At 44.2% G+C, this 16,362-nt stretch overlaps 1 protein-coding gene across 7 annotated transcripts in view; it reads left to right on the top strand.

Annotated features, from left to right (window-relative positions):
- The window catches only part of PKHD1 (PKHD1 ciliary IPT domain containing fibrocystin/polyductin), a 344,877-nt gene that overhangs the window by 163,892 nt on the left and 164,623 nt on the right, over positions 1–16,362 (top strand). For 6 of the 7 annotated variants that reach the window (XM_029050691.2, XM_029050688.2, XM_029050686.2 and 3 more), the window contains 6 exons: positions 455–511; positions 761–894; positions 7,172–7,284; positions 10,206–10,311; positions 11,144–11,278; positions 14,232–14,367. In XM_029050691.2, the coding sequence (XP_028906524.1) occupies positions 455–511; positions 761–894; positions 7,172–7,284; positions 10,206–10,311; positions 11,144–11,278; positions 14,232–14,367 (681 nt within the window). The remainder of the gene's footprint in view (positions 1–454; positions 512–760; positions 895–7,171; positions 7,285–10,205; positions 10,312–11,143; positions 11,279–14,231; positions 14,368–16,362) is intronic. The other variant, XM_029050690.2, reaches the window with a different exon arrangement.

Raw genomic sequence — 16,362 nt, 5'->3', positions numbered from 1 at the left:
CCTTCTGCCTCTCAGGCCTGTGCTCTATCCACTATGCCATGCTGCTTCTTCAGCCCTTCACCTTCGCAATGAGTCTCTCCAGCAGGAGGAACAAGAGAGGGTGTTTAAAGGAGATTGGACCACAAAAAAGAATCACAGAGCTATTGTGTTTGCTATATGCAGTGTTTGGGGATTTATCTAGTTGGAAAATGAGAGAGAGTGGGAGAGAGAGTAGGAGAGAGAGAGCCTGAGTGAGTGAACGCTCTTTTTGTGTTTCCTTCTGAATTTCACTTCAGTGATTATGGACCCTAGAACCTCAGGGCAGTCTGTTTTTACCTCAGTTACCCCCACCCCATCCACAGACCTCATTACAAAAGAAAGCAAGGAAGAGAAACTCAGATGGTAAATTCATTGTTTTGCCATCCAGGATGGCATGAAATGTGCTCCAGTAACACTGAATGGCTTTTGTCCCTAGGGACACACATGGAAATGAGACACCTCTCTTGGGAGTCTGTCCCCTGGAGAGAAAATGGTAAATAAATGAATGTGTTTTAAATATATTATAATACATTTAAGTTGTCATTTATTTTACCGAGAAGGCCAATGGGCATAATATGTAATGTCTTAAATATGCTGAACAGAGCATGTATACTTTTTGACTATGAATACATAATGCAGTCTGTGAAACACAGGGCCTATTCATAGAATTCAGTGTGGGACCTGTGTAGGTGTTGAATTATTTCTGTGGAACCTTTGGCTCCGATTTTTTTTTGTTTTAAAGGAGACTGGTCAGATCAGGGAAATCGAATAAGAAGCAACGCAGTGATTGGTGTTTCAGGAACTGAAGGACTCTCCAATGTCGAGAAGTTTTCCCCAGCGGGTGTCTACATCCTGTCCCCAGTGAATGTTCTAGAGGTAAGGAAGGGGATAGAAGCATCAGCACCAATCAAAGAGGAAAGTGAGGCCTTGGAAGGAGATAAGATAAGAGTTTTAATTTTTAGAGCTAGTTTGGAAGAGAATAATCACAGAAGTGGAATTAGAATTTTCATCGTCAGAGAGCGGTGTGTGATTATGAATCACCCTTTGTAGGTGAAGAGATCATTTCTTTGTTTCTCCATCACGGGAATCTCTAGGAGAGATCTGGGTCATTAATATTGTAATTAGGACCAAGAGAGGGTGAATGATTTGTGCAGGGTGACACAGCAGGTTAGTGGCAGGGTAAGTCTGCTGCTTAGCCCAGTGAGCCTAGCTTGCCCCTCTCTCTTGACTTTCTTCCTGAAAAGTTTGGGTGGAGTGTGCTCCTTATGACAGTTGCCTAGTTGGATTGAGAGGGAACAATAGTCAAAGGACCTGTGTTCTAATGTCGCCTCCACAACTTGTCTTTTGTGCGACCTTGGGCAAGTCACTTGACTTCTCTGCAATTCAGTTACCTCTATAAAGTGGAGATTAAGACTGTGTCTAACCTGATTAACTTGTGTTTACTCTAGTGTTTAGTACAATGTCTGGCACAAAGTAAGCACTTAACAAATGCCGTGAAGAAGCAAAAACAAACAAACAAAAAGCAGTATAGCAGACTTTCAGACCCTGGGTGGTTCTTATTCTGCCAGTATGTATTCATGGGAGAGGGTTTCTGAGCCACACGAGAGAACTCACCTCTCTGTCTGTCCCTCTGATCACGAGTTTACCATTACTCTCAGTTGATCAACTCTTAATAAAAGTTGCAGTTATCTCTTTAATTCTCCTCCAGGCTCTTAATGACTCTTACTCCAAATTCAGCACTTAGATACCATTTTAGGGGCCTACTGGGGGTGTCTAATGGGCTAGTGAGGAAAGCGGGCAGAACGGGCATGGATTTTAGGAAGTTTAAACTTGCCAGCCCAGAACACCTGGGATTACTTCAAGCCTGTTAGCCGGCAAAAGGCTGCATGCAATTGTAAGCAGACAGACTTGGAGGTCTAAATAGAGCAGCATTTAAGTGTCCCTTAGTGGATTTCCTGGATGCCCTTGGGATTCCGGGCCCCGGGGTTCACTTTAAATTGCAGGGTCGCAGCCGTTGCCTCCTGGCAAGCCTGTCTTTGATAAACTAGTCCCACCCTTGATGTGCACTCTCATCGTCCACTGGACACCAGTTCAACTTGGATCGGATATTCTCTTCTCCCAGTATCACCCATTCAGGACGTTATCCTGTGTCAAAAGCAGAGCTTCTCCATAGGCATGGTTTCCATGATAAAAAAACAAAAAAACAAAGGTAGGAGCTCAAGGCAGAGGAAGGAGAGGCTTTTTTTACCCTCTGCTTGATTTTTTCTTTGGCTCACACTTGGGGTCTCTTAGTCTGTGGTCACATGGGTCGCCACTTATTCTTGTGGTCCAAAACAGATGATTGGAGACTTTTGGCACCTGGTTTCTGTAGTGTGGTGTAGAGGAACTCATCTAGCTTTGGGTGTCAGGAATTCAACTCTGGGGGCCAGATTCCTGAGCCTGCCTGACCTTGCCCGCCTACCCCTCCCCGGCCTGGCAGGCAACAGGAAAGAAAGAGGAGACACTCGGAGTTGTCTCAACATTGATTTGGGGCGGCTCATTACACCATGGCCCGGAGCCTGTGACCAAACATTTGGTCACAGTATGCATAGCTTTCCCCAGTGTTCAGTCAGTCACCTTTACAGTTTGCTCACCTTCAGAGCCCCGCACATTATTCGGGCATTTCAGTTGTGAAATTACTTTTTTCATAGCAGCAGACTCTCCTCCCGCCTCGCTGCCAGTGCTTCAGATGATGGAAGCTCGGGGCCGCTTCCCTTAGGAAGGAAAATGGCCCCTGGTGGGTCTTAATAGCCCTCACCTCCAACCCTCCCTGACTCTGTGGACTCAGACTGTCTGTGTCAGTATGACCAGTCTTCTTTCCCCAGTGCCCAGGAAGAAGGGCTCCACTTGGTTTTCCTCAGGCCCCTGAAGATGGCTGCAACTTTCCACGATACCCAGGCTGACTCTCCAGCTGGCTGGCCCAAATCTAGTCAATCAGTCCTATTTACTGAGTACTTACTGTGTGCAGAGCACTGTCCTCAGTGCTTGAGGACAGAGTTGGTAGACATGTTCCCTTCCCTCAGCCTAATCCCAGAGATTTCCTGCCCTGCATTGTTATTATTATCATTATCATCACCATCATACTTGTTAAGTACTTTGTGTCAAATGCTAAATACTGGGATAGATACAAGTTCTTCAGGTCAGACACAGTCCCTGTCCCACAGTCTAAGTAGGAGAGAGAACAGGTAGCGAATCTCCATTTTACAGGTGAGGAAATGGAGGCACAGAGAAGCTAAGTGAATTGCCCAAGGTCACACAGCAAGCAAGTGGTAGAAATGGAACTAGAACCCAGGTCCTCTGACTCCAAGACCCGTGCTCTTTCCATTAGTTTCCATCAGTTATATGTAGTGGAAGGTGCCTATCTCACTTTTGGGGCCCTGCTGGGAAAACCCCAGGAGACCCTACAGACTGGCTCTTGGGGCACATGTTAGAATGCGAGGGTTGGGTGAATCTGCCATGCAACTCTATGAAAGGAAATGCGCGTTTAAAGAACCAGCGGGCTGTCTTTAATTATCCTCACCGATCAGTCTGCCGGCAATGTATATTGAGTCGCGCCTTAAGGGTTAACCTGCTTTATTGAAATGACTATAGATACACACCTCAAGGTATCTGGCATACACGGACAGCTAATTTCTCTCTGGAATTTTGCTTGCTTGAACGTCCGTAATACATTGACTTCCGCAAAGAATTGATTTCCACACAAAATTCCCTACTTGCCTTAAACCTCTCCCCGCGAGCCACCACGGCCTGCATAAATATGGGGGTTTTTTCTTTCTTTCTTTTTTTTTTTTTTTGGCCTTGTGACTCATCTGCAGCATACACAATCGGAGTGGAGAGTAAAGAGCTCCAGGACACAGAACAGCCTGCCAAAGCAAGAGTACCTTTCTAGGAAGGGAGAGCCAAATCACGTCTCATTGAAAGAAAGGTGGCTAGAACAGATTGTAAAGATTAGGGGCTCTCAGTCCGGGAAGATGAAGACTGGGAGGAGACATGATTGAAATTCGTAAAATCATCGAGGGCTTGGGCAGGGTGGGTTCAGTGGTCGTTCACCAGGTTTGGGGCGAATGCTGATTGGAGGTGATGAAGGGGATGTCAGTTGAAGCTCAAGGGCACTAGATTCCGAGCAAATGAAAGGAGTCATGCCTTCCCCCAGCAGGCTGGAAGGATGTGCGATCCGTGACCATAGAAAGTGGTGCGGACCAAAAATATTGGAAGGGTTTGAATAAATTCAAGGGTGAGAGGTCCACAGCGGGATACTAGAAGGAAAGTGGCTGCTCAGACAAATGGCAAAAGATGCGAAAAGGTGGCCTCGCCTGCTTTTTGTGGGCAGAGTGAGGGTTGTTGAGGAAGACAATCCTTTCCACAGAGACATCGGTACAATCTCACCACAGCTATGTCATCTTTGAACTCCATTGATGATGACAGTGATCCATAGATGGGATTGTTTGTTCTATATTTCAATTCCAGAGTTGGGTTGGAAACAAAGACAGGAGATTTTGAAGGGTGTCATTACAAGTTGTGAATCCTTACTGAGGAGAGCTATCAATCCATGGTATTTATTCAATGCTTTCTGTGTGCAGAGAACAGTACTTATCACTTGGGAAGGCACAATACAATAGAGCGTGTAGACACGAGGATCTTACAGTCTAGAAGATACATCCACAATAACTGGGTTAAACATTCATTTATTCAATAGTATTTATTGAGCGCTTACTATGCGCAGAGTACCGTACTAAGCACTTGGAATGTACAATTCGGCAACAGATAGAGACAATCCCTGCCCAGTGATGGGCTCACAGTCTAATCGGGGGAGACAGATGGCAGAGCAAAACAGAATGAAACGAAAACAAGACAGCGTTATCACGATAAATAGGTAAGCAGGAGGATGGATTTGCATTGTCTCTGAGCAATAGCTTTCTGACTAATTCTGTTGAATTATACTCTCCCAAGGACTTAGTACTGTGCTCTGAACTTAGTAAACGGTCGATTGATTGATTGATTGAAAGTATTGGTTGATAGACACAGACTAGGAATGGGGATGGACCTCTCCTAGGAAGCTTTTATTAAAAAACTACCACTCGAACTGTGAGCCCTAGTACTGGATGTAACAATGATAACAGTGCCCAGCACTTAGAACAGTGCTTGGCACGTAGTAAGCGCTTAAGAAATATCGTCATTATTATTATTATTTAGTAAGTGCTTACCTCATGCAAAGCACTCTACTTAGTGCTAGGAAGAAGGTAAAAATTAGACATAATATCTGTCCTTCAAGGGGACAACAATCTAAGAATAAGGGTTGGGAGAGGAAACAGAAGATAGACACATAAGGAATTTTGAGACAAAGCACATATAAAATATTTTCCTTTCTCACACCCTCTCTCTTGCCTGGTACTCCCTTTCCCTTCATATCTGACAACAGAACCACTGTTCCCATCTGCAAACCCCTTTTAGAATCATAATCCCTTCCAGGAAGCCTGCCCTCACAATTCTCTCAACTCCTCACCCTTTCTTCTGCATCACTTATGCACTTTCATACTCACACCCCACACAGCATCCGTGTTCATTCATTCAGTCGTATTTATTGAGTGCTTACTGTGTGCAGAGCGCTGTACTAAGCGTTTGAGAGTACAATACAACAGTAAACAGACTCATTCCTTCCCTTTATATTCTGTGGCTTCCCCCTAAGCTCACCTCCTCCAAGAGGCCTTCCCAGACTGAGCTCCCCTTTTCCCTCTGCTCCCTCTACCCCCCCTTCACCTCTCCGCAGCTAAACCCTCTTCTCCCCCCTTTCCCTCTTCTCCCCCTCTCCCGTCCCATCGCCTCAGCACTGTACTCTTCCGCTCAACTGTATATATCTTCATTACCCTATTTGTTTTGTTAATGAGATGTACATCTCCCTGATTCTATTTATTTGCTGTTGTTTTAATGAGATGCTCTTCCCCTCAATTCTATTGATTGCCATTGTTCTCGTCTGTCCGTCTCCCCCGATTAGACCGTAAGCCCGTCAAAGGGCAGGGACTGTCTCTATCTGTTACCGATTTGTACATTCCAAGCGCTTAGTACAGTGCTCTGCACATAGTAAGCGCTCAATAAATACTATTGAATGGATGAATGAATAATTAAATTTAATATCTCCCTTACTAGAAGCTCTTTAAAGGCAGGGATCATGTCTGCCTTCTCTATCATACTTTCCCAAGTGCTTAGTTTAGTAATCTGCACACCGTAAGTATTCAAATGCCATCTTTAAAACTGGTATTTGTTAAACACTTACTGTGAGTCAGCACTGTACTTACTAAGTGCTAGGGTAGATACAAGATAATCAGGTTGGACACAAGTCATTCTCCCACATGGGGCTCGCAGTCTTAATCCCCATTTTACAGATGTGGTAACTGAGGCACAGAGAAGTTAAGCAACTCCCCCAAGGTCACACAACAGACAAATGGAGCCAGGATTAGAGCCCAGGTCCTCTTACTCCCTGGCCCTTGCTCTATCCACTAAGCCACACTGCTTCTCTTTTGATGCTGTCTTTCTCTGTGTGCAGTAGTGAAGAGATCGGTTTTTTTGTCACACTTTTCTCCCATAGTGAGAATTAACCGTCAGTAATACTGTCTTTGAGTATGAGGAATAACTAGATAAAATAGTAAAATGAAGGGGAGACTCAAATAATTATTTAAGGAATTAATGTAGGAGTCCAATCTGGAGTATTCAAACCAAATGCCCCCTTTAAGAGCAGGTTTTGGAGAATGAATTATTTGGATAGTTGCTGATACTTTCAAGCTACCAACTCCTCCTGCAAGATTTCCTGGAAGAAGGGCAACAAAGAAGAGCAGCTTAACATCGTGGGCAGGGAACTTGTCTACCAACTCTGCTATATTGTACTTTCCCAAGTGCTTAGTACAGTGTTCTGCGCACAGTTAAGTGCTCAGTAAATATGATTGATTGATTAATTGATGAATCCTGGGATTTAGAATCGGGAAACATTGCTAGTGGCTATTGGAAAGAAGGAGATGAAGAGGAAGAAGGAAGGAAAGAACGGCACTATTAAAACGGAGTTTGTTCCAGCAATCTTAGCAAATCTGGGAAAGCTTTCTAACCATCGCATTACTCCCTGCAGGGGAACACGGTGTGCTCTGCTGGGTACGGATATTTCTTTCATCTCTTGACCAATGAGACGTCCCGAGCTCCCCTCCTGTCCTTCTCTCAGAACGTCGCACACTCTTGCACAAGGTACTCTGAGAAATTGGTCTGTTTTATATGCGCAACTGTAACTCTTGTGCCATCACTCCATTGGGCAATAATGGCTCGATCCACTTATCCTCTTAGATGTAGCTTGAGCGCTGGCTGGCTGATTTGCCTTGGCAGCTTTCCATGAGCATCTCAATGGTTTTTTGAGTTTTAATCAGTAGGATCAGTCAGGCAACCACTCTGTTTTCCCGGACAAGACATCACAATCCCAATTACCCTCCAAATCTGCCCTGGGAGCAGGGCCACTAATGACGGCTAATGACTCAAGGGGGCTCGTAACATAGCAAAGCATTAACGGTCCTTGGGAAAGTGGCATAGATCCTACTGCCAGTCCCTTTTGAAACATCAGGTTTCTCTCAGGTGACTTAAATTTAACACCAGCAATGTGGGAAACTTCTTTGGATGGTGTCAGCTAAAGGGTGTTTTTTAAGTGCTTGCTATGTGCCAGGCACTTACTAAACAGTAGGGTAAATACAAGCTAATCAAGTTGGACACAGTCCATCTCCCTTGTGGGGCTCCCAGTCTTAATCCCCATTTTACACAGGAGGTAACTAAGGCACAGATTAGTTAAGTGACTTGACCGAGGTCACACAGCAGACATGTGGTGGGGTAGGGAGTAGAACTCAGGTCCGTCTGACTCTCAGGACTGTGCTCTATCCACTAGGCCATGCTGCTCCTCAGCGGATGCTGATCCTTAATGCTGTAGGTGCAGGAACTCTACCCTGGTAGTGTGTTTTCTAGGTAACCCAGTGGATGTTGATTGAGGAAAACTGCCTAGGATCTTTTTGGCATTGGAAAAGAGCGGAAGCCCATAATAGTCTTAATAGTCAGTCCGCACTCTGACTTTCTCTTTTAAAGACTCTGATACCGTGGCATTTCCTGCTTATGTTGGAAGAAACGCTTGGTTATAGCTGAGCAATGTCATCCTCTCTCTCATCACAGAACAGCTCTCTCCAATCTGGGCACTTTGCCATTCCTCATGGCACTAGCTACATCAGGTAATTCATTAAATGTTGGAGAGAGGAAGTTATGGTGTTACCATTCACTGAAAACTATCACCCTGTTGAAAGATGTGAGAAGCAGCATAGGCTAGTGGAAAGAGCACGGGCCTGGGAGGCAGATAGCCTGGGTTCTAATCCCAGCCTTGTCACTTCCTCCTCTGTGAACTTGGGTGAGACACTTCACATCTCTGTGCCTCAGTTCCCTCATTTGCAAAATGGAGATTCAATAGCTGATCTATCTCCCACTTAGACTGTTAGTCCCATTGTGGATCTGATTATTTGATATCTGTCCCAGTGCTTAATATAGTGCTTGTCACATAGGACAATAATTATTATTATTATTACCATTAGAGTGTCAAAGTGTTGTGGTCATTGTTTTCACTCCCTCCTCACCTAATTAGGGTCAAGTCATACTCTTCAAAGGTGTATGTTGGTGAATACAGCTCCATACATGTTCAAGGATTATCTTAGTCCATGGTTTCAGTTGATTCTCATAATAATCAGATCATTTGTAAAGTGCTAAATTCCAAGCGCTTATATACAAGGTACAAGATAAACAGGTTGAACACAGTCCCTGTCCCCCTTGGAGGTAACAGTCTAAGAAGAGGGTGAGGAGGTATTCTTATATCACATTTTATCTTATCAGCCTTTGCTTTTCACCACAAGCATATTTCAGAGCTTGTTCTTATTTCCACAAAACGAGTTTGGTTAAATGTTACAACATTTCCATGTAGGCATCTTCATTCTCAAATCAATCAGTGATTATTTTCTGAGCACTTACTCTATGTAGAGCACTTTACTATGCACTTGGGAATGTATAATACAGTGCAGTTGATAGGCACATTAATATTGATTTGTTCATCAATTAGACTGACTGGCCAGAACCTACCACTGTATCCATTTTTCTACGAAGTTCACATGTAAAACCACTTCAGTTAGACCCAAATATTATGTCAGAGATACTCTAATCACAATCCCATATCCTTATGATCAGTATTTATCCAGCACATTGATAATCTCATTATCATTTTCACAATTGAAGGGTAACTGCATTTGATATTGCTAATGAATTTGATTATTGCCAGTTATTCTGGGGAAATCATCCAGCTGTTGAGCACTTTACCTTAGAAACAGGTACTGCTCTTTACTCTTGCTAGACGAGCCTGCAGATGGTAATGTGGAAGCAGAGCAGTCAGATGACGTAGCCTGTGATGAATAGGAGAGAATCACTTGGAAAAGCAGTGTTGCTTAGCGGATAGAGCACCTGTTTGGGAGTCAGGACCTGGGTTCTAATATTGGCCCTGCCACTTGTATGTTGTGTGACCTTGGGCAAGTCACTTAACTTCTCTGTGCCTCAGTTACATCACCTGTTAAATGGGGACTAAGACTGTGAGCCCCATGTGGGAGATAGACTCTGACCAACCTGATTATCTTATATCAACCCCAGCGCTTAGTACAAAGCCTGCTTCATAGTAAGCATTTAACAAATGCCATTTTAAAAAAAAGAAAAAACTCAATTCTGTCAGAGTTCCCCAGATGGAATGACAGGGATGCCTTAGTCCTGTGTTTTCTACATTCCTTTGATTTTGGGGTACTATAATTGGGTGATGATAAATAATAAATAGATAAATTGTGGTATTTTTCAAGCGCTTACTATGTGCAAAGCACTGCTGTAAGCGCTGGGGGATACAGGGTCATCAGGTCGTCCCACGTGAGGCTCATTGTTAATCCCCATTTGACAGATGAGGTAACTGAGGCACAGAGAAGTGAAGTGACTTGCCCAAGGTCACACAGCTGACTAGCGGCAGAGCAGGGATTAGAACCCATGACCTCTGACTCCCAAGCCCGCGCTCTTCCCACTGAGCCAATGTCACTCACCACCTCGAATCATTTTGTGTCCAGGTTTGGTCTGCTTGTGTATCCCCGGTACCATCCTTTCCAAGTTAATGGCAGCAGCCCATATCTGTTTCAGAACTTCACAACCTGGGGAAATCAAGGTGGAATTCAGGTAAAGTCCAATTCATGACTTTTTTTGCCATCCAAGGCAAGTGTAGGTGTCTCTTACTCTTCACTCTTTCAATTCATTCGTTCATTAGCATCACTGAGAGCCTTTTGTGTAAAGGGTGCTCCACTAGGGAACGGTCCAAAAAGGTAGCAGTTTTGGTCATCATTATCAGTAGTATTTAGTGAGCACTTATTATGTGCAGAACACTGTACTAAGCACTTGGGAGAAACAATACACCTGAGCTGGTGGACACATTCCCTGATCCTTCTAATGGATAGTAATTACCTTTCGGTAATTGGTGAGAATGAATTAGCTAATTGCTATAAAAACTCATTTGGCTCTTTGGACAAAGTTACAATACAGTATATCATTCTTATTAATAAATTTGTGCTAATTAATCAAGGATGTTCTAATGAAGGTGCTGACAAGCAAAGTATATTTCCTCTTGTTTCACTGTTTCATGATTGTAATACTACAAAAACGTTAGTTGGGCAAGCAACCTAGAGTCCAACATTCAGGTATTTATGGGAGCATTTGAATTTTCCTCATTGGCAGAAGGCATATCAGCAACTACAAAGTTGCATCTCAGAATGCCTTCGGACAGATGGTGAAATAGTCCCACAGTCCTTACTCTGTCAGTTGTCCTGAGCAGAAAGAGAGGTGGGAGTGATTGTCAGGGGAGACAGTTGAAGGTGGACTGCCGAGCAACATGGGGACGATGGTCCTGTTACGTGCGGTCAAAGACTCTCTGTTTGTTTTCACTCAATAAAAAAGCATGTTAGAGTATTATCAAAGGGAAATAAATCAAGCCACAATGTCTCTGATTGTTTTGTAGATTTTTAGAAGTAGCAACCTGCAACTCCAAAATTTCCAAGTTTATTCATGCAAAGATTTTGGAATTGATACCTTGGAAAGTGATGAAAATGCTTCTGTTACTGACAGTTTATTACTTGGCCATTTTACTCAAAAGGTAAGTGCTTATAGCAATGTCATCATCATCACAAGCACTTATTAAGAGCTTGTATCGTGGGACAAGTCCGACCCACTCACTGCAGGGTGAAACAGCTGGAAGTTGGGTGACCTCTTCCACGAGGAGTGAAGGTCTCTGTGTAAAGAGAAGCAGAGTGGCTCAGTGGAAAGAGCACAGGCTTGGGAGTCAGAGGACCTGGGTTCTAATTCTGGCTCTGCCACTTGTCAGCTGTGTGATTGTGGGCAAGTCACTTCACTTCTCTGTGCCTCAGTTACCTCATCTGTAAAATGGGGATTAAGACTGTGAGCCTCACATGGGACAACCTGATTACCCTGGATCTACCCTAGCGCTTAGAACAGTGCCCTGCACATAGTAAGAGCTTAACAAATACCAACATTATTAAAGAGCCATTGAGGCCATTCTGGGAGCTGGACAGGGCCTGGCAGGGATCCAGAAGAGAAAATGGCTAATATGGGCCTCAAGGCAACCAGCTCCTGGGTCAAGGGGCGGGTCTGAAATGCCACTGGCATTCACTGGCATTCCACTGATCTCACTTCAGCTGGAAATGGATTCCACACACATCAGATCACCTTTGTGTGTGCTTCACGATGTGCTGCACTGTGCCCGCCTACTCACTGATTGTACTCCGTGTCCCAGTGGGGACACGGCCGGCAGGGATGAGAGATTGAGGGGGATTGGGCGGGGCTCTTGGTGTGAATTCACACTGGGTTCTTGTAAGAGGGATGGAAAACCAGAGGGTACTATATCTCATAGCAAAATCCCCCCTGCTTTGTCCAGCTGCAATGTAAGCGACTCCTCCTGCCATTTCTTCAGCTTCCCCTGAGAGACTATTTCACAGTCTAATAGGCATCCCTATTAGGATTTTTTTAAACCACTTCTTATTAAGCCTAAATTTTCCTGTGCTCAGTTCCATCCTGTTATGCTTAGTTAAGCCTCTTTCGGACCATCCTTTCTAGAGGAAAATCAAAACCAATCTTTTCCTCTCCCCAGATAAATTTTCTACCTCAGAGATATTGCTTAGATCAGAATGACATCATTTCAAGAGAGGATGCAGGTCAGAAAAATTTCCCCAAATGTTTTAAATGCCAAGGGACTGAGAGGGGGTGGCATAGTGGAAAGACCACAGACCTGGGAGTCTGGGGACCTGGGTTCTGGTCCTGGCTCTGCCACTAATCTCTTGTGTGACCTTGGACAAGTCACTTACCTTCTCTGGGCCTCAGTTCCCTCGGCTGCAAAATGGGGATTCAATCCCTGTTCCCCACAAGGAGTTGATTTCTTTCTACCTATCCCAGCACTTTCTACAGTGTTTGGCACATAGTAAGAGCTTAACACTTATCACAATGATTATAATCATTATTATCCTTATTTCCCTAGTATTCTCAGAAGTAATGATCTCTGTCATCTTAACAAAGGAAAAAAAGTCCCCAAGCTGAGACCCAAACTTTCTGTTCAGTTAATGGGGCAGTGTTTTAAATGGCGTTAAGTAGATCTCATTATTAATGGAAGAATGACTGAAATTCAGATGTAAATGATGACAAGGGGTTTTGCATCATGATGTCATCAGAGATCATCACATCCCTGGAGGGCAGGGATCATAACTATAAGATTGTTTAGACTGTAAGCCCGTCAAAGGGCAGGGACTGTCTCTACCTGTTGCCGACTTGTTCATTCCAAGCGCTTGGTACAGTGCTCTGCACATAGTAAGCGCTCAATAAATACTATTGAATGAATGAATAACAGTTGCCTTTCACTGGAGTGTCTCTAAACTCTTGATGTGTCATCTGAATTCTCTGGTGCAAACATTCAACTAAACTCTCCGGTTTTGGTCTGTGGAGCCTCTGCCTGCTGGAACTTACGAAGGAGGAGGATGAGATGCTAAGCACATAATTTGTTGAAATCAGTTGTCCAGATAGATTCATTCAAACGAGATGGTAGAGAGGAGACTTTATAATTGCCCCCCAGATGCATGAAATGACCTGTGTTCCCAGTTGTGCCCAAAGACTTGGAAGTGGGAGGGTGGGGAGCAAGCCGACAGGTTTAGGTTGGGCTGAGATCTGGGGAGTATTATAATAATAATATTTATTGTGAGATTTATGCACCAGGCACTCTTCTAAACCTGGGGTAGATACAAGTTAATCGGGTTGGACACAGTCCCCATCCCACACAGTGGGACAGTCTTAATCCCCATTTTACAGATGAGGTAACTCGGGCACAGAGTAGCAAAGTGACTTGCCCAAGGTCACATGGCAGTCAAGTGGCTCTGAGTCCTTCTGACTCCCAGGCCCATGCTGTATCCACTAGGCCAAGCTGCTTCTCCCTTCAGCCTTCTTCAGCTGTGTCATGAGGAGGATGGAACCGGATGGGCAATTGAGATGTGAATTTTACACAGTTCTTTGGTTGACTACTTAGGGGTCCTGTGGAAATTCAGGTGACTTCATTTAATTTTGATTTCCTCATCCGCTGAACAAGTTGATAGCATCTGCTCTTAGCTGCCACACATGATATGACGAGGATGCAGAAACCGGGGCCTCTATTCTCTCCTTGTCTTGTCGTGCCTTATGCTGTCGAGTTGTCTCCGACCCCTAGCGACTCCAGGGACACATCTCTCCCCAAATGCCCCATTCTCCACCTGCAGTCATTCTGGTAGTGTATCCATAGACTTTCCTTGGTAAAAAATACAGAAGTGGTTTACCGTCGCCTCCTTCCGCGCAGTAAACTTGACTCTCTGCCCTCGATTCTCTCCCAAGCCGCTGCTGCCCAGCATGGGTGAGTTATGACTTGCAGTAGCTTGCCTTCCTCTCACTAGCCACTGGCAACTTTGATATCCAAGAGCAGCAAGAGCAAAAAAAGAAATGGGAAGTTTGGTTAAGTGCTTTTGATTTCAGTTGTTAATTTACAACTGCAGTTTTGCTTTATTTTCTTTCAATGCTAGGAGAGTTTCTGCATGGCATCTGGGCTGCAAGCCCCTAAAAGATGGGATCTGGTGGTGTCTAACACAACCTTCGTGAATTTTGATAGAAACAATTGCATAGCCATCAGGACCTGTGCCGGCTGCTATCGAGGACAGGGTAAGTCATTCTCATTCACATGCTAGGTAGTGCCTAATATCCAGCAGAGAATGAACAGCACAGAGATGTACTCATGATCTTTTTCAATCCCAAGAAGACATGGGTGGAGTCTGCTAATCAAAATGTGTCATAATATTAATAGTAATTGTGGTATTTATTGAGCACTTACTGTGTGCCAGCCATTGTTCTAAGTGCTGAGGTGGCTACAGACAAATCAGAATAGACATTAAATATGTTCCCAATTCATTTTCATCTCCTCCCCACCTTCCACCCTGCAGCAGAGAGGCTAAACCCTATTATCTTAGGCTTAATCTTCTAGTTCATAGCTGTCAGAGAACTGGAGAGTAAACAAAAGAGAACATTTTGCATATCATGGATGGCAAGCAGATGAAATTCATTAAACAGGAAGCTGTGCAAACTGAAAATATCAATAGACTCAGAAAGGAACTGGGTAAATTCATGAATGATAAATTGGTAATTGGTTCCCGCAACTGGATGCTAAATGGTGCATTCCTAACCATGGGGAGGGATGACAAGAAAGGTGCCCAAGTAAACTAAGCCTCGAGGCCTAGTGGAAAAAGCTCGGGATTAGGAGTAAGAGGACCTGGGTTCTAATCCCAATTCTTCCTTTTGCCTGCTGGATGACCTTGGACAAGTCACTTCTCTTCTCTGGACCTCAGTTTTCTCCCCTGTCAAATGGGTTTTAAATACCTGTTCTCCCTTCTACTTAAACCATGACTCCATGTAGGAAATGGATAGTCCGATTCACCCCAGAGTGCAGGGTACGTAGTAAGCGCTATTCAAATGCCCAATTAATATTATTGTTACTGTGGGGCCACTCTCAGAGGAAGCAGCATGGAAAGAGCACAGGCCTGGGAGTCAGAGGGTCATGGGTTCTAATCCCAACTCTGCCACTAGTCTGCTGTGTGATCTTGGGCAAATCACTTAACTTCTCTGTGCCTAAGTTACCTCATCTGTAAAATGGGGATCGAGACTGTGACCCCCACATGGGACAGGGAGTGTGTCCAACCCGATTTGCTTGTATTCACCCCAGCACTTAGTACAGTGCCTGGCACATAGTAAGCACTTAACAAATGCTATAATGATTATTATTTTGAAGAGTGAAATTGAGTGTCATTCATTATTCACATTATCTGACAGGGTGAGAAGGGATATGAAGATGTTAGGAGTTATTCACATTATCTGACAGGGTGAGAAGGGATATGAAGATGTTAGGAATTGAGCTAGTCCTCAAAGTATGTTTTTCCTCCTGAGATACCTGAATTTGAAGGGATGGATACCAGTGGGTGTTGCCCGCTTAGTGCCTAGTTGGTGCATTCGGGCAATTGTCCCATGCCAACTTCCTTGACCCCTCCAGTCAGGCTTGAGGACTGAAGAAAATCAAACCCCTCCAGGTGTAGGTGTGATGCAGCGTGCTGCCGAAGGGAAGACCCTTAGTCAATAAAGCTGCTGTCGCTATTCCTAAATCCATCATCAACTCACTGTCCCTTTTAATGATGGTGGTGTTCATTGACTATTTACTGTGTGCCAAGGACTGTACTAAGAGCTGGGATACATAGAAGATAATCAGTTTGTACATGACTGTCCCACACAGCGTTCAGTTTAAGGGGGAGGAAGAACAGGTGTTGTTATTATTAATATTGTTATTACTAATTATAATGCTTATTAATGCTCAGTATGTGTCAATTACTGTTAGCGCTGCCCACCCCACTATTGTGAGAAAATAAGGTTGGCCACAGTCCCTATCCCAAATTGGACTCATACTCTAAGAAAAAGGGATTAGGATTTTAACGTGAAAACCCCACTTCACAAGTGAGGGACCTGAGGCCCAGAGAAGTGAAGTATCTTGCCCAAAGTCGCAAAGCAGGCAAGTGTCAGAGAGGGATTTGAACCCAGCTCCTCTGACCTTCCAAATCAAGCTCTTTTCATAGGCCATGCTGCTTCCAGGGCCTATTATAGGCTTTTCCTGGGCCT

Source organism: Ornithorhynchus anatinus, chromosome X1 (assembly GCF_004115215.2).
Source record: "Ornithorhynchus anatinus isolate Pmale09 chromosome X1, mOrnAna1.pri.v4, whole genome shotgun sequence".
Lineage (NCBI taxonomy): Eukaryota > Metazoa > Chordata > Mammalia > Monotremata > Ornithorhynchidae > Ornithorhynchus > Ornithorhynchus anatinus.
The sequence above is the reverse complement of the archived record's forward strand: the minus strand, read 5'-3'. Positions and strand labels throughout refer to the sequence as shown.